At 35.6% G+C, this 25,035-nt stretch overlaps 1 protein-coding gene across 4 annotated transcripts in view; it reads right to left on the bottom strand.

Annotated features, from left to right (window-relative positions):
• Window positions 1-25,035, bottom strand: part of CLASP2 (cytoplasmic linker associated protein 2) — a 189,952-nt gene that overhangs the window by 36,037 nt on the left and 128,880 nt on the right. For all 4 annotated transcript variants that reach the window (XM_082848265.1, XM_082848267.1, XM_082848266.1 and 1 more), the window contains 5 exons: window positions 20,765-20,935; window positions 20,098-20,205; window positions 15,280-15,386; window positions 11,995-12,239; window positions 9,825-9,888 (listed from right to left, as the gene is read on the bottom strand). In XM_082848265.1, coding sequence (XP_082704391.1) covers window positions 9,825-9,888; window positions 11,995-12,239; window positions 15,280-15,386; window positions 20,098-20,205; window positions 20,765-20,935 — 695 coding nt within the window. The remainder of the gene's footprint in view (window positions 1-9,824; window positions 9,889-11,994; window positions 12,240-15,279; window positions 15,387-20,097; window positions 20,206-20,764; window positions 20,936-25,035) is intronic.

The raw sequence follows: 25,035 nt of genomic DNA, 5'->3' as shown, positions 1-25,035 counted from the left end.
ACAGGAAAATTTATTTCTAGGTAAAGAGGGAAAAGCTCTTAAGACAATGTCAGCCATGTTGTATTATATGAGATAATTTATAATCACAATGGATTATAAAAACTATGGTTTCAAAAGTTAAGCTCAAAGTAACTACACTAATTTGAAAATTAAAGAGTTTTGTTCTCAATATATATTTTATTTCTTGAATTTCCTTTATATAGTTATACATGAACTCCTTTCTTTTCTTATGTTAGAAATGAAGGATTTTTATCTATCAGAATTATAACTAAGCTTTTCAACATTTGAATCTGAGTTAGAAAAAGTACACTTTAGCTACTTGCTCAAGATACTATCTGTAAAAGCAGAAACTGTGACCACTTTGAATTTTCTGTTACCTCTGACCCCCAGGCAGTAAGTACCTGCTTCAACACTGTTCTTATTCACAATGCAGACCATTAACGCTGGTCCTAACCCCACCCACAACCCGTGGCCCATAGCTTCACTGAAACTGTCTCTGGCTCCCTCCTCAGGGCTTGAACGCTGCTGAGGAACTTCTCTAGACCTGCTCTGCGACAAGTCCATGTGTCTAATCTAGTACTCACTCTTATTGGTACCTGGCAAATCTGTCAAGTGATGTCCTGGAGTCAGTCAGTACCTGCCTAGAAAGTCAAATGTTAAATATTCAGGAATATAGTGAGCTGGTTGGTGGCTTGAAATCAGCCATGTGGGAATATTTACACCTCAGAATTTATAATAAACATTACAAATCAGGGCTTCCTGCCCCCTCTCAAACATGGTTTACCAGTACAACACTCTAATTCTTTGGTTCACTTTCACTCTTATTGTTTCAACTCTTGCCTATTTTCCTGAAGAGTCCAACTTTAAGCTTTCTCTATGCCAAAATCCATTTTGAAAATCATAGACATTAGAATGTCCAAGTCAACCCTCCCATTTTATCTGGTTCTCAGGAAACTGAGAACTAGAAAATTAAGTGACTTCCCAAGGTTTCCACAGCTAATCAATGGCTAAGTCACTTGGTTTTTAGTTGTGTTCCATCCGCTCTGTTACTAGACAACTTTCCTCATCTACTTTACTGTCATTCATAATAAAATTCTCCACTGACTTTTCCCTCACTTTGATTTCCTCTACAGCTATCCTTCTCATAATCATTTCTCCAAGGAAGAGCCAATTTTATTCCTCTGTTAAGACTAATCTTGCTTTCTATATTCTTGTTCTTTTTTTTTTTTTTTTTTTTTTGCGGTACGCGGGCCTCTCACTGTTGTGGCCTCTCCCGTTGCGGAGCACAGGCTCCGGAAGCACAGGCTCAGAGGCCATGGCTCACAGGCCCAGCCGCTCTGCGGCATGTGGGATCTTCCTGGACCGGGGCATGAACCCGTGTCCCCTGCATCGGCAGGCGGACTCTCAACCACTGCGCCACCAGGGAAGCCCCTATATTCTTGTTCTTTAAAGTATGGTCTCCTCTATCTTTACTCTTTTATTCTCAACCTAAATTCTTTGTTTACAGATGCAGAAGACACTGTCTCAAGAATTTCACCTTCAATTTCCATCCTATTGCACCCATCAATTATCTTCTAATCGTGATATATAATAGCTTTTTCATTAGCTTAGCATGCTTAGCCATTCTGTAGCTTGACACTGTTTTTCCTCTTATTATCTCCCTTCCTTCTTTCATTCTTTTTACCAGGCATTTTCCTTTTGCATCCTAAATAAGGAGAGATGTAAGAGCCAGTCTTCATCCTGATTCTCTTTTCACCAAAAGTATGACTTCCTTGACTGGGCCTCTCTGTCCTAGCCTACTAGGCCCCAAAATAACCCCTAGAATAGCTCTCACTTTTGGCCTTCCTCAAATCTGTTGATCACAACATCATCGTAGGCACCAATTCTTTCTGACCTCAAGTCTGGATTTCTGCAACAGGCCAGAAAGTAAATATCCTAGGCTTTGCAGGCCATATAGTGTGTCACAACTACTCAGCTCTGTCATCGTAGCACGGCCATAGACATTATGCAAACAAGTGAGCACAGCTGTGTTCCAATAAAACTTTATTTACAAAACAGACGGCTGGCCAACTCATACTTCTTTCTCATTATCAGATTGTGACATCACTCTTTTGATAGAAACGAAATCCTTTCATGTCCCTTCACTGTCTATAGAATAATGTCTCCAAGGCTTAGACGAAGTTCTAACTCTCCAGACTCATGCTGGACCCTTTGGCAACATAAACTCTTTGTCCCTGAACACATCTCACACACACTCTGCATTTTCTACCACACTCCCTAATCCCCCTATTTATACAAAGTGCATGACTTCCTACAAAGCTTACCACTCAAGACCCAGCCAAAAAGCTTCTTGGACCTCTTTAGATAATAGCCACTGATCATCCCTACTTGGAACTTGTAGTGGGGCTAGCTTTATGGTGCTATTTCACTTTTTCTGAATTTATATCATCTTCCCATCTGGAATATATAACATTTGAGAAAAAAGACTATATATTTTTTAGTCTTGTATCACCGATTAGAACGAAGTCTAAAGTTATCAGAGGCTGAGGACCAAATTAAAAAGTTGTTCAGGGCTTCCCTGGTGGAGCAGTGGCTGAGAGTCCGCCTGCCGATGCAGGGGACGTGGGTTCGTGCCCCGGTCCGGGAGGATCCCACATGCCGCGGAGCGGCTGGACCCGTCAGCCATGGCCGCTGAGCCTGCGCGTCCGGAGCCTGTGCTCCGCAACGGGAGAGGCCACAACAGTGAGAGGCCCGCGTACCACACACACACACACAAAAATGTTGTTCAATGAATGTGCAGGAAAAGTTCCTTAAAGAGTAAGAATTTTCTCATAAGTAAATAAACCTTACCCTGCAATTGGTAGCCAACCCTTTTTCTCAATGCAAGGGAAGATATGTAAGACCTTCCTTTCATGGCAGCCAAGATTTTCTTTTTCTTTCCTATAGTCTTTCTGACATCTCCCACTTCTCTGGACTCAGGCTAGTCACGCCGGGGAGGCCCTTTCTTCTCATCCTGACATAATCCAAAGCTTATGTTCCTGTCAAGATCTGAATTGCTATTTTCTTAAAAAAGACTTCTCTGAGTCTCTTATCAAAAGTAGAAATTTCTTTTGATTAGATAAAATGTGAGTATAACTGAATAAAAATGTAGACATTTTATTTATGGTACTCTATATATAGAATTATACTATATTTTTCAAAATACTTATATCTTATCAATGGTACTTACTAAATGATAAATATATGCATATATATATATCCATCCAAAATATACATTGGAAATTTTGCATAAAATTTCTTACTTGACTGCCCTATCACAGAGAGTTCACTGTCAGATGTTGATATTCTCCCATTTCCTTATCTATGATTAAAGGAGAAAGAGGAAAGTGGACACATTAATATAGCACTAGGGCTAAAAATTTGATTTCAGAACAGAAAGCTGAGAATCACTGCTCCTTAAACAGCCCTGTTGGCTTTTGTGGAATGCCATTAATAGACTATTAGAAAGCTCATATGTGGAGGCTGGAATTCAATTAAAAAAATTAATTGTGAAACTTGGGAATTACTTTTTTAATAATTCAATGAAACCAACCTTCAATGGAATCTATTTATAACTGTAGTTTATTGGAAAATTATAATATTTGAGCTATTACAATTGAGGCAGCCTTTTCTTAACCTCTTATATCTTAGGTGTGCCAGTCATCCAATATAGAACAGAAGAACATAATCAAATTAGATTAATTAGTAGATTAAAAAGCACATCTCCAAACAGAATGACAGTTTGCATAACTGCAAATAGCATTTCGTGGATTGCAAAGGGTCCAACACTGCATGAACTCTTCGGGAGAGAAAACAGAGAAAAAGGGTTAATTTCACAGTCATGCAGTAAAGTTAGGTTTCCAACAAATATTGAACCAACTTACTCTCTATTGAGAGTTCCAACACAGGGGACAGCATGCAAAAGGAAAAAAAGAAAAAAAAGAAAAACACACAAATTAGTCGCCATCAATGCCAAGTTCCTGTATGGAATAAAAACACTTAGAAAATAAAAGTGACAAATGTGTTTCAAAGTTTTACAATAAACTCAAAATAGTTTTTAAAACAAGAGTTAAATGAATAGTATGGGATAAGAGTATGTGATTTTCCTATATTTCTCTCTCATCTTCTTGCCAAGGAAATTTAAAAACAAAAAACAAACAAAAACTCCCTTCTTTTCCAGACCATACTATTGTTGAGGCTCAACTTCTGGAAAAAATCTAAGACTAATAGACACCTGCCAAAATTTCTGTACAGTGCAAACATTTGCTTCTAAAGCACAGTATCTAGAATTTTTCTTTTATCTTTTTTTTTCCTCTTCAGAAGCAATGCATTCACAAGTTAAATTATTTCTGTGAAGGCTTGGAATAATTACTATTGTTTGGAGGTAAAAAGTAACTATACCACAACTTTTAATTTTCCCCAGGTAAGATGTATGTTTTGGCCTCCTGATCCTAAGACTGCAGACACTCTTCAGGAGACCAGATATGTCCTTCTAAGCAGGGCACTCAACTGTGTTGCATTTTAGTAGCCACTGATTGAATTCCTACTCCAGATGTTCAAGACTTCAAGAGGTAGGACTAAACAGACCATAAAATGTGAAATCAAACCATGCACTTTAATGAAGGTGGCTCTTCTCAAGTAGGTCCTTCAGAGTCAAATGTCAGAATCACAGGGGATAGCTTTTGGCATCTGACACTCCTTACATTTGAAGGAAAAAATGGGTCTAGAGCAATCAAAATAAAAATCTTCTCTGAATTCCTTAATTTTTCAAACTTATTTATTTTTTAAAAACTTATATAGTGCTTGGTGTGTTATAAGGGCTTTACATATATTAACTCATTTAATCATCATCGCAATCTTATTAACTCTATTTTACAGATTAAGAAACCAAGGCACACACTGCTAATAAGTGATGGAGGCAGAATTTGAACCCAAGCAATCTAGCTCCACTACCCATAGTTGTTATTACTGTGTTGCACTGCCTCTCTTAGAAAAATATTTAGAGGTTTTACAGAGTCATACACTGTGATTGTATGCGTAGTATCTGAAAGTTTAAAAAGTTTATTTATCAAGTTATGGACATCAAATAATTTCAGCTTGTGAACTATCTACCAACCACATTACTCCTGTCCCAGGAAAAAACCCAGCATCTATTTCAACTGTATTCAGAAGTTGAAATAGAAGCTCTTTCCTAGCCCTTCCTTTCTGGGATGTGTATTGGAGCTCACCTGATATTTCAGCTGGACTCAGATGCTTACTCTAACACATATAAGAGAAACATTCTGGGGGTTGGAGGTGATCCTAGATGAAAGGAGATGGGGCTGCTGCTCACACCCTAGTTCTCTAAGTAACCTGTTGGGGACAGCAGGTGGTCTCAATCATGTTGGGGAGAAGTAAGGACAGCTTCCAGTTAACATGGAAGCCAGCTACTATTCAGAAGCTGTTAACACAGCTTTAAGTTGACTTCAACTTAAAAGGACATGGGAGGGCTTCCCTGGTGGTGCAGTGGTTGAGAGTCTGCCTGCCGATGCAGGGGACACGGGTTCGTGCCCCGGTCCGGGAAGATCCCACATGCCGCGGAGCGGCTGGGCCCGTGAGCCATGGCTGCTGAGCCTGCGCTCCGCAACAGGAGAGGCCACAACAGTGAGAGGCCCGTGTACCGCAAAAAAAAAAAAAAAAAAAAAAGGACATGGGAAAACCCACCCAACAAACCTCAAGGCATGAGGTGTCTCCTAAACACTACGGCCCATTCTGGGGTCAAGCCTTCAGATGATTTCTGCCCTGTGAGTTTCAGGATAGTTAAGGTTACAGATAAGTGATTCCAATTCAGAGTGGAGAGCTAACCCACACTTGAGGAAGAAAAGAGAAGTCTCTTTGATGGCCTATTTCAAGGCTATGAGGAAAAGCACGTGGCACATTTGGGGAAATGAACGTAGTTTCCAGGATTGAGAGTGACAGTGAGAAGGGAATGACAAGCAAAAATGATAGGCTTTGTTTGAATATTTTCTTGAGGGTAATGAGTAGTCACTGAAGGGTTTTAAGTTAGTAGAGAAGATTTACCTTTTAGAAAGGTTATTCAAATATGCAGCGTGGAAGAGAATTTAGGGATAGGAGGTGGGGAGGAGGTGCAGCTGGCCAAAGATGATTGTGCCCTGAATTAGCAGTGAGAATGGAAATGTTTAGAAGGTTGAATCAATTAGGACTGAGTAAATTTCTAGAATAATGCCCAAATTCTTCACTTGAGCAATGAGAGGATAGTGGTTTCATCTAATGAGATAAAGCAATGCAGGAGGAAAAGTAGTTTTGAGTTTTAAGATGAGCAAAAGGCATGTAACTAAGTAAGTACAGGAGAACAATGTGGGCTGGAAGTACCATATGAGAGTCATTAGGATAAAGTGGGTGACTTAAGCTTCAGATAAGGTACAGAAATGAAAGAGGAGGGCCTAAGGCAATGCTCTAAGCAACACCAATGTAAGTAAAACAAGCAGAGAGATAAGTGTCTGAAAAGAGAGGGTGTCTACTGTGAGGAAGACTGGATCAGGCACAACAGAAAACACCCCTCTTCCACCTCTCCCACATCCCTTTCCTTAAAGTGTCAGAAAAGATATGCTGGATAAACTCACAACAAGGTTGAAAAATAAAAAGGGATGTCAAGCAGCAAACTGAAATTTATGAAAAATTCCTGGTGGCCAAGCAGATGAGACCATGTTAGCAAAAAACAGAGTACATGTTTATGTGGCTACCAACAGCTTCAAGGTAAGACCTCCTGCCATTTCCATAGAAGAAAAGGTAGAAAGAATGGGCTTATGTGCGGTTAACTTTGCCAGTTTGGAGACAGGAAATGGGAGTTTCTGCTGGATGGCTTCTATCTTCTTGGTAAGCTAAGAGGCCAGGACATATGCTTGGGGCATGAGATGGGTGGAGAGGTGAACAGGGATGGAGTTCTGAGGAAAGACTATCTGACACAGTCTCTGTGGAGGACAGAAGAAAAAAACTAGAGGAAGAGGAAAGGCAGCACTGGGCTTTTAGACAAAAATCACAGATCAGAAATGGAGAATGGCACAATATACAGGAATAACAGGGCTGATTTCACCCAGCAGGGGCCAGTACATTGTTTCCCTTCAACAGTCTTAACTTTCAACCAGTGGCATGAGCATGAGCAGAGGTTCTTGAACATATTTCTATTTTAGTGTCAATGACCAGAGTTGACTGTATAGAGCAGGGGTTGGGAAACTATGGTCTCAGAGCTAAAAATGGTTTTACCTTTAAAAAAAATTTTTTTTTAATCAAAAGAAAAGGCTATTTCGTGACAGAAAATTTTATGAAAATAAAAATTTCAATGTTCATAAGTAAAGTTTTATGGCAACCCAGCCATGGCCATTTGTTTAGATATTGTCTATAGGTACCTTTGTGCTATAATGGCAGAGTTCAGTAGTTGTGACAGAGATCATTATGGCCCACAAAGCTACAAATATTTACTACCTGGCCCTTTATAGGGAAAAACAAACAAACAAAAAAGGCCAACTCTTGATAGAGAACAAAATTTTACTTGGAAAGAAAAGAAAGCATCAAAAACAGCTGCTTGATCCAATGATTGGACTGTTAGTACTTTATAAAATTAAAAAGGGGGGGATATCTACTATTTTAATAATATAAGGATATGATGCAAAAGCTCAAATCAAACCCTGATATTTTTAACTCAGCACAGTATGGTGATATATCCAGTTTATTCTTTTTTTTTTTTTTTTTTTGCGTTACGCGGGCCTATCACTGCTGTGGCCTCTCCTGCTGCAGAGCACAGGCTCCGGATGCGCAGGCTCAGTGGCCATGGCTCACGGGCCCAGCTGCTCTGCGGCATGTGGGATTCTCCTGGACCGGGGCACGAACCCGTGTCCCCTGCATCGGCAGGTGGACTCTCAACCACTGCGCCACCAGGGAGGCCCCTATCCAGTTTATTCTTAATGAATTACATTACTGGTAGAGTCCCTGATGGACAATCACCAAACAAAAGCTAAACAAAAACGAATTAAAAATAATCTTCCCTTTACATGTGTATTCACTGAATTAACCAAAAAAACAAAACCAAACAAACAAAGCTGATGGATCAATAAGAATTGTATGTTCTTATAAAATCCCACAGACAAAAAAAGTCTCCTTCCCGAAAACTCTCGGAAGGATTGTGGCTGGTTCTCTGCATCTACTAAGGGAGGCCAAACATGTGTGCTTTCACCAACATCAAACTTGGTTTTCCTACTTGATCTTCAAGAGACTTTTTTAAAATTTTGACATTCACTTTATTTTAAAAATTTTTTCTTCAAGAGACTTTTTAAAAAAGTGTTTCTCTTTATTACTGTGCAAATCCTAGGATCCAACTAAATTGCATTATTGTCCTAACAAAAAATTAAAAACTGTGACTTCAAGAAATAATCTAGCCTTACACTCTCATACCTTCCAGCAGAGATGAATTATATTACTTTTGAAGATGTTTTAAAACTCTATTTTTAAAAGTTGTAGAGATTATTAATTAAAACATCATTTACTAAAACAGGTCCACCCAGATCATAATTGTCTTGTCCTTTGGCTCATACTGCTAACAAAAAATGTCAACAGCTAATCTGTTCAGGATTCACAGAAATTTTTCCATTAAAGCAATTCCTACAGCTGTAATTAGTGGTAGCAATATCAGTATAAAATGGTATGGTTATCTACATGCTCAGTTTGAAAGTTATAAACTTAGTGTACTTTAATCTTTGTCTTTAATAGGATCTTGCATTCTTGGATAAAATAAATATACCTTCTGATAAAAGGATAATCTTTAGAAGTTAAAGTACAAGCAATTTATAATTCTTAGCTGGATTTCAGTTTATGTATAGAGTAGGATTTTAGTATCTTTAAGTAGTGTCACAAGTAATGAAAATATTGAAAACAGAAAAAAAAATGAGGGGGAAATGACATGTGCAACAATAAAGTGAAGACAATTAAAAAAAACAATAAAGTGAAATTTGTTAATATCTTTCTTATGATTTCCCTTCCACATCTCCCTCTCACTTAGGTTAGAAATTCTCATGTAGACACCTGGTGTCCTAAAGGAAGATACTGAATAAAGTTTCACCACTGTCAAACACACTGCTGAAAACAGAATAAATGAGTCCATTTTACAACAAAATTTTACATTTTAAAGCAAAATTTCACAGTATACATGCAGACTATGCATAAGTACTTAAATACATTTTAATCCACATTAAAAACTAAACAAAGTTCTGATGATTTTTATGAACTATTTCAATATATGAAATGCTTCTTTTATATTACTAACAAACTATGGGTGAAGCCATATTTTGTGCTTTTTGTTATTTAATGGCAATTCTTTTCTACAAAATTGCTCTTTTAAGAATATATTTATGTTAATAGAGAAGGAAACTGAATAAAAAGTTGGCAAATTTTTTCAACTTACCCCAATTATTTCCTTTACAAATAGTAAAACGTTTTTAGAAATACAAATACTCACCCTAAGTGTAAAAGAGTTTTGCATGTTACTATATATTCTTCAGTTTATAGTCTTAGATAATCTCTCTTTGGAGAAGCTTAAACAGTTACTAGAGAGCAATTTCTAAATTAAGTATGATATCAAATACTCAATTTCAATTATGTTTGAAAAGATCATTGTCATTTTAGAGCAATAACAAAGCAAAAATGGCTTATAGTTTTTTGTTATTATTCACTTCTTTTTTGGGGCAATACAATAATGACACCTTATAGGAGTAATCTTAAATACTAAAACATACCTTGCCATGAGGATCAGCAAACATTCTTGTGAAAATTTCACATAATCTTTTCAGTTCAACTCGACTGTCAAAATAATAAAGTGGAATTAATATCTTGCTGTAGGAAGAAGTCATTTAAAAGTGACCTTACAGGGACTTCCCTTGTGGCGCAGTGGTTAAGAATCCACCTGCCAATGTAGGGGACACGGGTTTGAGCCCTGGTCTGGGAAGATCCCACATGTCGCAGAGCAACTAAGCCCGTGCACCACAACTACTGAGCCTGCGCTCTAGAGCCTGAGAGCCACAACTACTGAAGCCCGCTCGCCTAGAGCCCGTGCTCTGCAACAAGAGAAGCCACTCCAGTGAGAAGCCCGCACACTACAATTAAGGGTAGGCCCCGCTCGCCACAACTAGAGAAAGCAGTGTGCAGCAACGAAGACCGAACACAGCCTTAAAAAAAAAAAAAAAAAAAAAAAAAGTGACCTTACATATAACTGGGCTTCTTAAAAAAAAAAAAAAAAAACTAAAAAAAATCATCCCTCCTAAATGAAAAATTAGTGGGATTTACTAGTCAGGGCTAAATACAAATTTATCAAATGCAACAATAATTCTGTAGTAACAGACACTATTTTAAAGGTTGAAAGTTATATGAAAAGAAATACAACTGTACTTCATTAATGTAAGCGCAACAGAGGAAAGTATACAGATGACATTCCCAGCACATGAATCTTACCCTTTTAAATGCTATGATGTTTTCTTAAATTTTGCCACCTGAGGGCTAAAATCTTTCCAAACTATGACTATTTCCTTGCCATTTAAAATGATATACTGAACCTAATACTAATCTAATCTTGATGGGGTTGGGAAACAACAGTATGATGCTTTATTGTAGTGATTCACGAACTGTGACATGAAAGCGTTAAAATATATGAGGAAGTTTATAGATAAACACTTATTTTAAATTATATAGTTCTAATACTTCCTAAAATAAACAGCTAGTAAATCAAACTCTGAGTGTGGTGGAAAATAGTGGGCCACTTCCTGACTTGATACCTGAAATCAAACTTATGAATTTTCTAAAACTATGTTCTTAAAGGGATAGACCATAGCGATTTAAAACATTACACAGATAAAAAACAATAAAGAGGGGCTTCCCTGGTGGCACAGTGGTTAAGAATCCGTCTGCCAATGCAGGGGACACAGGTTCAAGCCCTGGCCCGGGAAGATCCCACATTTCGCAGAGCAACGAAGCCCGTGAGCCACAACTACTGAGCCTGCGTGCCACAACTACTGAGCCCGCATGCCACAACTACTGAAGCCTGTGCACCTAGAGCCCGTGCTCCATGACAAGAGAAGCTACCACGATGAGAAGCCCGCGCACCGCAACAAAGAGTAGCCCCCTCTTGCCACAACTAGAGAAAGTCCACACACAGCAACAAAGACCCAATGCAGATGAAAATAAAATAAATAAAATACATTAAAAAAAATAAAGAATTTAGAGAGGAAAAGCAAGCAAAAGCCATTAGGAAAGGAAACCGAATCAAACTCAACTAAAAACCAATATAAACTTTTTTTTCTAACTTTATTTATTTTTTGGCCACACTACACAGTATGGGGGATCTTAGTTCCCCGACCAGGGATCAAACCCACACCCACTGCAGTGCAAGCGTGGAGTCTTAACCACTGGACCACCAGGGAAGTCCCTAAATTTCTGTTCTTAGAGAAATTCACTCCAAATCCATTTCATATTATACCAAGATCCAAATATTACACAAACATCAAGAATATACCTTCATTTCCAAATGAGCATAAATATTCTTTCATCTCACTGAAAAACTTATCAGGAATGAATTTTAATAATGAGTCAGCTTTAATATTATGCATATTTTATTATTTATTTTCATTAAAAAAATTAATAACATTTTTCATTTAACATCTATTTGTGAATAAAAAGTTTCCTTTTAGAAAGTTTCTTTAAATAGAGCAAGTTAATTAAAACTTTTAAAAGTAACAATAGTATAGATGGTCCTAAAGGATTAAGGCTTGGGAAAATACTTTGATGCCACCTTCTGAATTCAGGACACGTATGAGCCCATACCAGTATCTTTAAAGTGTTATGAAAAAGTCAAGTCAAGTCAATTGTCCTGTCCTAACCAGACAGGACAATTATTTTAAAGACAATATAACTCACCTTAGCGTTCTCTGATTTTTTAGTAAGTTCTGCAGACCCAGGAGGCCTTCTTTCCTTTCTGACCAGTTGGAGCTAGCACATCTGTTGAGGACTTCTGCCACATCTTCTGTCTGCCTCATGTATGTAGGAATACTACCATTCCGAGAGCTATAGGAGCGTTCTGAACAAGCACTGGATGCATCGCTGTTGGCATCATCATCTGAATGCATCCCATATGATTCATATCTTCTTCGAGCAGGTTTTTTCTGTTACACATAAAGACTCTCATTAGTGGTAGCTAAAATAATATGCTGGTATTTCACAAATTTCTACTGACCATAAAAAGACTGGTTTTTGTTTAAAAATCAGTGTAAAGCATGCTGCTGCTAATCATTGTAATAATAAAATGTTGATATTTAGTTTTTCTTCAAAAAACATGTTTTAGGAGTTAGTAGATGATGAAATATTCTTTAACTATGGCGAGTGATAAAAGCAGAATAAGACTACTGTATGGAAGTCAGATATGTAAAGTGGGGAGCACTAAAAACATGGGGTTCTTCCCTTTCTTTTTTCTGGAAAACCAAAAAGAACTACAAGAGTATAAACGAATGGACTCTGTACTAAAATTCTGAGTTGTTAAGAAGAAATTACTACCTTTTTAAAGGATGAGAATGGATCAGAAAATGGGCAATGGATCAGAAAAACATTTTTCCCCATGTAAAGTTCTATTTTTTTCTGTCTCTCAACCTTCTCTTTCCTCTATTCTCCTTTCACTTCTACTATCACTTGTCTTGCCACTCTTTCTTCTCTTGTACGCAACCCTGACATTTCCTAGAGAAGTAAAATACAGAGAATGATGAGAGCCTGTTTTGCTTACTCTTCCTTTTAGGAGGCAAGCTCCTGGAGGGTCCTCCATGTTCTTCCCAATGTGTCTATACTGTCTATTTCAATATTTATGAGAAAGCATATTTAGATTCCTTTGATTTCTTTACATCTGAAGCTTATTATTTAATAAATGTAACTGCTAATTTTACTTTGAATATTAAAAGTGAAATGAGACAGAATAAATAGCTTATTTGAGATTTCTTTGGAAGAATTATAAATCTTTATGTAACCTGATATTTGAATTTAGGCTGGTGAGCAGCGGATATTTCTAAGAAACATTTAAGCACAATAATTTTACACAGCTCCAGGTGACTTAAATTCTCCAAGTTTAAAATCTAAAAGAAATATAATTTGAATTCAATTAAAAATAGTTTTATAATGACATTCCCATCACTAAATTGATTTTAGAGACACCAACTTAATTTAGAATGGCAAAAATGTGGTATTTCCTGTGTTGGTCTTCAAGACCAGTTTTGTTATAGACATCAGTGTCGATGACATCATCGCATTTGTATAAAGTAATCAGGCTTAAAGGATGAGAACCCCCATAGGACACTCTGTTTAAGCACTATCTCCCTGCTGATAATCATATATACAGAAAAATGATGTATATCTAAGGATTTTATTACTTCCATTTGAATTTTTTATAGAAGACTATCATCTGTTAAACTGATGAAGGAAAGAAAAAAAAGTTATGGTATCATAAGATGTCAGAAAACAGCAATGTCTATACCTTAGTCCGTATGTCTCCTAAGAGCTGAGAGCAGATTTTTAAAGAGAAAAATTGAAAATAATGAAAAACATTTTGCTAAACAGCACAGTGAAGTAGGCATAAACAATGCCCATAATTAGAAACATTAACTTTTAAAATATATAGATACATAAGAACTGCTTACTAGGAGAATATATCTTTAACTTGTCAATATCCTTTAGTCCAAAGAAAAAAATCTAAGCTACAGAAATACTCCCATAACCAGTTTTCCAAAGAAACTCAAGTCTTCTTCCTATTTGGATCCTTTTGTTGTTTCCAAAGTTAATTTTATTTCTATGATTTTCCCTACGTCCAATTAGACTTAATAGTTGGATAGTCTTTTCCTAAAAACTGATAGTTATAACTGGAATATCTATGTTATGCAAATAATGGAAGTATTCACAGTCAAATGATTGGGATTCAGCTTTTAGCCCTGGTGGCTAAATATTCCTCATATAAATCAAATACAACATCTTATAACAAGTAATAGTTCAAGAATAATCCATTCAATTCAAAAAATTTATGCGAGCAGAATTTAACTAGTAAATCATCCATTTACAAGAAACTAAAAAAAAAATTTGAGAAATACACTGATGAGGAATAGTAAATTTAAAACGTATGACTAATTTAATATCACCAGAACAAGATGTGATCAATATGTCCCAAGCTCAAGAGAACGAAGTTCCTACTTAGTTGTATTGATTAGAAAAATCAGATGGCTAAGGTAAAGAGAAAAATTCAGCACATACAGACTGTTAGAACAGAACTGCACGTGATTACATTTAATATATTATAGCTATGATCAATGAATATTTTTAAAAACTTGTTTTTCAAATATATGTGGCAAATATTGTATCAACACTGGTTAAGAGGTGATATGTGGTTTTAAAAGGCATAATGTATTTTTAAATTTCAAAACAAAGATGACACCTTTATAAGTTCTGTGTAAAAAACTGAGTAAATGCTTACTTCTCAAATATAGGATTAATATCATAACTTGAAAGAGAAATTATCATGTTGAATTGACTTGGGAAAAAGGAAAAAGCAATTATAATCACTGTTTCTAATACTTCCTTCATAATTTTAAGTGAGAAAAACTACAGTGATATCTGAACAGCACTCTTCTGACAAACCATCATAGATCTACGGATTATGTTTTTAAGCCTCACTGTTTAATGTGTCAGGTATAAAGAGCCAGAAAGATATCTTAAATATAATTTGTTTTGAAGGTGTACTTTCTCTCAGCTCAGAAAATACAAATAAATAAAGACTAAACAAAACTGTACCCCAAACTAAAACAATCCCTAAATACCCAAGGTTAAGCTAAACTTGAAATTACATACTTGTAGTGTACATATTTATATACTAATCTATCTGCCTTTATTCTCAGTGTATTACAGTACATAAAAAACATCACCATATTAACAATATCAATATTTATATTCCTGACATCACATCAATTACTATGGGCCCTGGCTTAAAAATTTGGCAATTAATAAAGATCAAGAATTAATTATACTGTTTTGCTTTTTACATTGCCCACATTTGATCTTCCTAGATTTAATACCAAGAATTTTCCCATCTCCTTTCCCACACTTGTGGATTGGCTCACTCATACATTAGTTTCACAGTTGGAACATCTGTAAAGATAAGGAAATGGAGAAAAGTACCAAGGCATCTGCTACTGCCTCCTCCACGTCGGAACCTGTGTTCAGGACTCGCATGGCACTGACAGAGGATGACAGTCGGCTTGATTGGCTGATCCCATACCCTGGACCTAATTCATCAGAAGAAGGAAAATAGCTTTGAGAGGGCCATAAATGTAACAGGGTCACGTTGGAAACTTTAAGATCCTTAAGAGGAGGAAAAAAAAAACCAATGGGGCAAAGCATTTTAAAAGCAATACTGTATTCTCTGGGTACATTTATTTTTAGTCAAATAAAAGGGCAAAGGCAATTAAAATCACTGACAGTGTGTGGGAAGTAAATTTAAAGAATAGTAGCTATGATATACTTTTCACCAGAAGATAGAAGAAAGCATGGCTGGCCAACTAAGGGCTTGCAAGTCTATAGCCCTGTAATTAATCTAGCTCTATCAGTCAGGCAAATCTCATCTGTTTGCTTGAGCCACAGAGTAGCCCAGAACAAAGATCAATTCTCAAACCAGTAACGATTAGGGAGCTCAAGGAAGGCACACCAGGAATTTACAAGGGAAAACCCCTTCAATTATTATCTCTTCTCTTTCAAGACAGGCTGATTCATTCTGTAACTAAGATGTATCATTTGATATTTGTCAAGGACCTACTATTGCCCGACACTCTGAGGTATGTAAAGACAAACCATAGATGGGTTCTTCCTCTCAACTACTGTCTACAACATATCATCATTTACAATTAAAACACTTCATCCACCATTTTGGTTTTTTTTTTTAAACATATATACAAAGATGAAGTACATAACTGAGAACATAAAACAATTTTTATATTTTAAAATGACATAACTTAGGTTATACAAAAGAAAAATGCCCATCTCCAGTGAGAAAAATGTTCAAATAAGATTGCCAAAGGGAAAAAAGTTACTTGGGGGAAAATTTTTTTAAAAACCCACAAATGACTTATTCTCCAACAAATTAAATGTAAATAAAACAAATCAATTTTAAAACATGATTACTCAATGGAAACTGACAAGGACAAAAAACTTAAGATGAATGCACAGATGATAGTGAAAATGTACTCATCCTTCACCTGAGGCCCCATACACATCGGGGGCGTAGAGGGCACCAGTAGATCTGGAATGGTGTCTGGAGGCTGGAATAACAGGACCATACAAACCTCATCTATTACTACAGAAACAAGGAATAGTGGCAGCACTACAGTCAGGCAAGGAGAGTTAGTTCACAATGGTATTACTATTAATAGTTAAGGATCAGAATATTGCCTTAGACTAGGGCAACTGAACACTTGCATTGCAATATCTTCCTTGACACACAACAGATCTTACACCTAAGCGGACAGACATAAGCTCACAGGAGACAAAAAAGTAAGTATTCAAATGGAAGGAAATGTCAAAAGTACAGCATGAGACAAAAAAATGAACACTGTAGTTTCAAAAAAAAAACCACTATGGTAAATAGTAACCAATAATAATCCCATCTCCTCTAATCCTGAACCCAGTGAGGCAGTTGTTACTATTCAATTTTACAAATAGCTAAACTAAAGCACAGAGAAAAGTTAATTAATTTGATCAAGGCCACACCTCAGTATTTGTAGTCTTTCAAGGCCTTTGCTCTTAAATAGTACACATACCATCTTTACATTGTTTAAAAGATAACATACCTCATTTATATTAACATAAATGTTTTCTATAATGGTTCACAGTATATAAGTTCTGCATTCAGTAGATTATTTAAATATCAAAGCATATTTTGAGCACCAAAAAAGGGAAGTATTAACAATTTAATCAAAAAACCTAGAAACTTGTGACTTCTTATATTTATGACATCTCTCTAAATCTAAATTTAGGATATTTAAAATTTTAGATCTTAAAATCCTGATTTTCATAACATCATAAAGTCAGTCTTTTTCTTACACACACACACAAATAAGCCAGGAAAAAACCATTTTATTATTTAATGAAACATATTACTCATTTTAAAAGTTACTCTGCTTCATATATTAATGAGAACAGTTAAAATACTTTTATTACATGAATTACTCTTTCCTTTGCCACAGGACCTTAATGAATAAGAAAATGATCAAAAAGATTGAGAGATAGGATTAAAGAGAGAATGTTGCATAAAATGTTTAACAGACCCTGAAAGGTGATTGGTATCATTAGTAAAACATACTAATATATAGTTTTAATTTTACCCAACAGAATAATTTCTAAAATGATAAGGAAGAGTTGAAGCAATATGGAAATACTTTAATAGATGAAAAAATTTTGAAAACCTTTTGAAATCAATAGCTATCTGTGGCTGAAGATAACACTCATGTGCTTGTAATAATGTAAGCCTTTTTTTGAATCTGGGTTCCAGAAACAGATGGAAACTAAGAGTGTGAGTTCCAGAGTTCATCTTTGTTTAGCCCTGATTTATTTCTGGTGTTTTAGGACCCTGATGCTGGCCTTGTGTTACAACTGAATAAATGGCAAGCTATGGGATTCATCTGCTGAATGGCCATATTCAAGTCAGAGGTGACAAAAGGATTCACCAAATAAAGAAAGAGAAAAATGTAGGCAAATATGGCAGAAAATGGGAATGAAAAGGACAATCTGATTTCTGGGAATGCTATCTTCATCTCTGTGTAATAAACAGGACTAATCTGCTACCTTTACTATGCAATATCCATATGTAAATAAAGGGCTACAAAATTCAATTCTTCTAAAACTATATGATTAAAAGGTTTAACCACCTTTAAACCAAATAGGATGTTTCATCACAATTGGGAAAACTGCCTCCTTTAATAATAAAATTTAAATGATTTAAATTGCCAAATGGCAGCTTTGAGATAAATCTAGATCAATGACTAAACAACGTATCTCTTTAAAAATTAGGCATGACCACCTAGAGGAGTGGGATAGGGAGGGTGGGAGGGAGCAAAAGGGAGGGGATGGGGGATATATGTATAAGTTCTTACTCACTTTGTTATAAAGTAGAAACTAACACAACATTGTAAAGCAATTATACTCCAGTAAAGATGTTTTTAAAAAAAGGCACATTAACATGTTTATTTTTTAAGTAATTAGAAGTTGGTTATAAATTTCCTCTAATCTCTGACTATTGTACACTTTTAAATGGTACAGAAACCTATTTTTGTTTCTTCCCGATATCTCACATTTTCTACTAATTTTACATTATATAAATATAAGTATTATACTGTTAAAAAAACCTAAGATCCTTGCCACTGATGTGTCACACAACTAACTGTAGGTAAGCAAGCACTGTTCCAGGGCGAAGACTGGGAAGAGCAGTCGCAGCAGTGACGATGACCGTGATAACCACGTGCTCACCGTGTGTAAACACTGCTCTGAGGGACAGTTTTCATGTATTCTCTCCTTTACAGTGTCTTCAAAGCAATGCTAAGAACTACATGCTATTATTATTCTAGCTTTACAGATAAGGAAAAACCCAGATATAAAACAGCTACAGAGCTGGGGTATCAACCAGGCCATCTGACCCTAGAACATATGCTCTTAAACTATCACACACCCACTATATTTCCTTTGACTCTTCAAGGTGGCATGCTTACTTTATACAAATGTAAGATTTATTTCATTTTTAAACATATATGCATGAGGATGTACCATATATATATGTATATGTATGTGTGTGTGCATGTATACACACACACACACGGATACTCTACAGACTAAGCCTACTGTATATTGTACATGAACTAAATCTACCTCTGGCAGAGTATAGAAGGAAACTCTTTGGCACCTGGGACTGGAACACAAACAAGGGTTGAGGATACCCCTGCCTGAGTTCCTAGCTCAAAGGGTCAGTACAGGATAGTCCAGTAGTGATATGGTTGAGCCAAATGGCCCAAAGAACTAGAAATTAATCTCTAGAAATTCTATATTAACGTGTCTATTGAAGGAAATAATAATTCCAATAAATAATGAGTGGAACTATGTTCTACATAAGTGTCACAAAGTCTGAAGTGCAACTCTCTTAAGTATTACAGTAACCTACATTTTATGGAATTAAAAGAAAAAACCTGAAATGGCTATAAGTAAGTGCATATAAACAAAGTATTAGTTAAAATGCTGAGGACCACACAGAAATTCTAAAGATTTTCAACGTAAAAAATTCTGCCTCTCCAATTACTCTAAAATATTTAGTTTTTAAAAAATCATTTAATATTTTTATAATTGAGGTAAATATATTATAATCAAGGGTATAATAAAATCTCTATAATCAGGGACAGACAGGTTTCACAGCAATGACATGATAGAAGCTAATGCAAGGGAAATGTTGTTAAATTGTAAAATACTGTAAAAATATTAATCCCTCCTATTTTAATAAGTTCATATATTGTTTTGTAGCATTCTTTCTAGTAATCTGAAATATCTAAGGTGAAATGTTAATATTTCTGCTAAAAAGGACAAAAGTCTTTATTTTTATCAAACTAAATAGTCCATATTTCACTTAAGAGTAAATATTTAAATATTGTCTTTAAATTTTATAGGGAGATTTGTTAAGAAAAATCTTGAATTCAATATTCTGTAGTTTAAATCTGTATGATATTTACTTGATTATGAAGGCAATTTGTTTATCCAATGTCTAACTTGCTCATTTAAGACAGATAAATGTCCAAGGAATTGCCCAAACATATAATTTCCTTCTGACTGTCCTTAAAAAGAAAAGAGATAGAGGAAAAGATACAGTTGAAGAAATCATCAACTAAATCCAGGGTGTGTTGAGGTTATCAGATGGTAGGAACACAACAGTGAAGCAATATGCCTCACACCTGCCCAAACACTTACCAAGGGGCTGAAAAGAGCGAACAGGACTCGTATCCCTGCTGCTCTCCCGACTGGCTTCCCGGCTGCACCCTTGGCTCACACTTGGTCGAGGAATACGACTGCTTCGGGCTAGTATGAAGCAACAGCAGCACAGAAGGGGAGTAAACAGGAGACAGAGTTTGTATTTTTGATATTTTGGTTTTATTCTTTTCTTTGTTTCTTTTTTTTTTTTTTTGGCCACTCCATGCAGCATGCGGGATCTTAGTTCCCCGACCAGGGATCGAAACCATGCCCCCTGCAGTGGAAGTGCAGAGTCTCAACCATTGGATCAGCAGATAAGTCCCTATTCTTTTCTTTCTTAAAAACTAATAAATAAGTTTTTTCTAAGGTTGAGAAGAAACTTTTCTTGATGAAGCATTACCAGGAATACAATTAAAATTCTTGAATACAGTCTTCTAGTTTGTATGTGATTAGAAGAGTAAAATGATATTTTTCTAAAATAAAAAGATTTAAAATACAAATGAATTATACTTTCAAGATAAGATATCTAATTCCATTTTTAACCTATATTTCAGTTGTCCTTGAATTTTAAGTTGTTTTTCTCTAACTTAAAGTGCCTAAATTGAAGTCTTCAATGCCTGAAATACTAAAGAAATACAAGGTCCCAAGTTCTGCACAAAAATCTTACCCACTGAGAGCCTAGATGGACTAGCCTCTCTGCTACAGCCCTGGCTTCGTGGTATCTTGCTTCTCTTCTGTGCTGAGGCTGAATTGACCAGGACTCTTTGAACACCAGAGCTCACAGTGGAGAGGGCTGTTGTGGTCAGAACTCTTCCCGGAGACCCAGACCGGCTGCCAGCTAAACACCAAACACACATACAAATGTTAAGATATGAACTCCAAGAGAACTTGTTGAAAGGATAAAAATTCAAGAAGTACACCTGAGAAAACTGTGATGGAATGGCAGTTCTAAGTTCAAAGGAGTTAGACTGAGGAAGGTTTATATATACTCAAAACCTGGAATAAAAACGTATACTATATATACTAGGATTGAATGGTAAATCATGTAAATATATTTTCAGTTTGGGGAGTATAAGATGCTATGTTTAATAAGGACAACACTATTATGATTTTCAGAACATAAATAGTAGAAAAGATTTCCAAAGAAATAAACTTATCTAACAATACATTTCATGCAGCTAAAGCTATATGTTAAAATGCTATATATTAAAGCTATATATTTAAAAGGAAAAAATTAATAGTTCTATTATTGCTATCATTTTTGTTAAGAATATGGTAATGAAAATGTGCTTCCTGTTAAAAGTTTGCCTGCTGAGATGCCTCTAAATGGGCATAACAAGGTTATCTTGCAACTATGTATATTTTAAAATTTTTACAAGATTTAATTTTAAATGTTTACAAAGTTAGGCCAGCTGAAAAAGAAACTTGCATTTTGCTATTTGCCTTCAAATAGCGAAGGGTCCTTGGGTGGCCAGTCTGCCAAGTTGATGTATACTGAGGGTAAAACACAACTAACGGGCAAATAAATGTCAAAGAAGGCAGACCCTTTCTAAACTAGTGATTTTCAGTCTTGGAAGACAAAGGATACGTGGTCAGGGACAGAGAAAGGGAGCTGGACAAAATCTCAGAGATTGGGGTAAGAGTTAAAAAAAAAGTTAAGAAACATGCTTTTAAACTAGAATTGCACGCGTTAGTGTTTAAGGGGATAAGCTCCTTGTCAATCAAAATATTTTTTGTCTGCATTGAAAAGGAAAATGAACTAGATAACTCCAAAGTATAATTTAACTCTAGACTCTGGATGGTAGCATTGTAAACGTTAAACTTGCACTTAAATAAAACGTCATGAAAGCAACGTTTCCTCTTTGTTGGGAACTTCTCCACAGTCACTGCTCACCCGGTATAATCTTACCCAATGACACTTCACTTGCACAGAGCAAAGATTAAAGAGTCAAAGCCAATGGGGACAAGCAGGGAACATCAACCAGGGAGCAGTGCTGAATGTAAGGGAGGGAGTGGTGACATTTTAGTTCAAGCCAGCTCTGTCTTGAGGTAATACTGGCTACATTTTGGGACTTTTTTGTTTTTTAAATGAAAGCTTTGACATGTCCTGATTTTTATTATGTTGTGTAGACCATATAATACACGAATAGAGGCAGGCTGAATGTGGTTCATGGGCTGCTGATCTGTGACCCTGGCTACCGTTTTCTTGGCATGGTCTTCCTGAATACAATTTAAACTCATGCTTAATTCCTAAACTTTATTAGCACACAAAATGAAACTCATCTTCCGCTGGTTATAGCAATACTGTAAAACAAATCAATGTTTACGATGACGTTAGCAATTTACTATCTGTGTAGAAGGAATTCTAAATTGTTGCAGGGAAATTATACAAGTGTACTTTAAAATGATGAGTCATTTGAATTGTTTCATGATATTTCAGATGAAGAATCTTTAAATCAAGTTTCTTTCAGTTATAACCTTAGAGATACTCACAAGGCACCTATTTTCTCCATGCAGCATCTAAACTAAACATACACACCAAAACACCCAAACACCCAACATGCTACAAACTCACAATGCAAGATAAGCTGATGGAATATTTTATGGGAACACTTGCAACAATATAAAAAGTATAAATTATGAACTGAACACATACAACATGTTATTCTGTTAAAACTAATGTAAGTTTAGGGGGTGACAGTGTTGGTAGGAGTCTGGAGAATTCCTTGAAATGTGGATCTATTCAGCAGAGAGGAAACATATAGTATAGAAGCAGAGTAATCACGCTACCTATTCTAGATTTATTGACTTTATCAAAACTATGCAAGCTCACTCTCTATATATTTAAATTCATTCATGCCCTCTCCTGGGAAATAAAATTGGCAGTGTTAATCATTACCCACTCTTCTCCAATGGTCGCCCCGGCCCCAACCAACAGCGCGTTTATTACAGTGCCTACAACCCATTTTGGAATTATTTATACTTAGAATAAAATATCAAGGCTCTTTCCCCAGCAAAAGAACTACCAAGGCTAATTATTTCTTCTAGAAAAACCACACAGTTGATGAAAAAGAGTATGATGTACCTAGGGAATAGCATGCTACTAGAAAATAATTTATGAAGTTTGGAATTAGATATCTAATTTCTCTTGTGCTGCCTAAAGTTTTCAAATTACCATTTTATACTTTTTATGAGATGTTTTCAAGGCATTACTAAAGTTCCTTCATTTTTGAATGTTTACATCTGTGGCATCAACATGGATAATTTTAAAAACCCAGGGTTTTGGTAATAAATAAGGACAGGTCAAAGAAAAATCATAATTGGTGATTTTTACCCCAATAATGGCTACAGAATGATATAATATTAAATGTTAAGAATTTCTGCTGAATAGAACCCATTCTTGATAATGAAAACAGGTGATCAAACAATAGATGCACACATAAAGTCTATATATTCTTACCACCAATGGTATTAGCAGATTGTGATCCTGAACAAGTGTAAAGGCAGAATTAGGGTAAGGGTTATAATCCATGAAGAGGGAAGAAGCAGATTTAAAATGAATGGCAGATGGAAATAAGAAAGCTTTAATCAGTTCTTAGAAAATAAAAAATTCTAAAGGAAAAAAAGCAAACTTTAAAAAAAAAATCCCAAAACCATTGATGTCTGTAACAAAAGCAGAACATTTAGTAGTTTTTAGCTGATAAACTGAAATCAGACACTCATGTACAAAGCAGATGAAATGAAGGTGCAAAAGTAAATGTAAATTCTTCAGCTTTTCTTCTACTGATAGTCTAAAATCTAAATAATTAAATGTTTAAATTTTTATAATTTAAACATTTAATTTAAAACTACAGGTAAGGAAGAACAACATCTTCTAGCTGAAGAAAAATTAAATGAAAAAGCTACAGGTTTTATCTTTCTTAAGACACACAGGGGAAAAAACCAAACAGTAGAGGGGTGGGGTGGAGAGACAAAATTTCTGACAGGCTGTACAATCATTTGTACATAATCAGTCACTACCAACAACAAAAGACACAATCTTTACGTAAACATTTAAGTCTGGAAGTCTCTCCACTGGGTCTGTTTTTATTTATTTTTGGTTAGCCATCAGAACATACCTGCTTTGACCCAAGAGATTTTTTTTTTCCTAAATGGTGATATAAAAATATGGAAAAGACCATGCAAACCCTAATGAATTACTTAAAAGCAAAGTGAAGATGGAGAGCACAGCAATATTTCTGTGCAAATATGTGTAAAGAAACTTGCATCAAATTATACAAGGCCACAATATCTTTTCTCAAAAGAATTTGAAATGAAAAAAACAGTCATTCAAATAAATAAGCAGGCAGATAAACAAAAACCTCACCAATATGATTTAAAATCTAAGTGATTTTATGGTGGGAACGTCTTCTGATCTTAAAATCCTACTAGGTCTAAAAATCTATCATTATGTTCTCACACTCTAGGAGAGGATTTCAAGTATTGTGGATTGGGTTTCAAAGTGAAAAACCAAATGTAAAAAAATTATTCTATATTCTCTTGAAGTGATCAGTAGTTATAATACACTTAAAAGGGAGTTCCTTAAGTAATATATTAAAAAAACATACACAAAGCACTTTGAATCTCTGCCATGAGTTCAGTCTTAGTATTACTTTAGAACTCAGTAAAATATCTCATATAAAATTGTTTTATCATTAAGATGCTGTATACAGACAGTTTCTGGTTGCTACCTTTATTTTTCTTTCTGCTTTAAATTTCCTAACTTCACCGTTATTTTTGCTTCCTGAAGTCCATAAGAAATAACAACAAAGAAGTGCACAATAGGAGTATGAAATTCAGTTGACATTAGGTTAAGAAAAACAAGGACATCAATTTCACCAGCTAAAATATATAGCACATACTTTGTGCTCAGGCAAAATACTAATTTAATTCTCACAA

This window comes from Leucopleurus acutus (genome assembly GCF_964270905.1).
Source record: "Leucopleurus acutus genome assembly, chromosome: 10".
Lineage (NCBI taxonomy): Eukaryota > Metazoa > Chordata > Mammalia > Artiodactyla > Delphinidae > Leucopleurus > Leucopleurus acutus.
The sequence above is the reverse complement of the archived record's forward strand: the minus strand, read 5'-3'. Positions and strand labels throughout refer to the sequence as shown.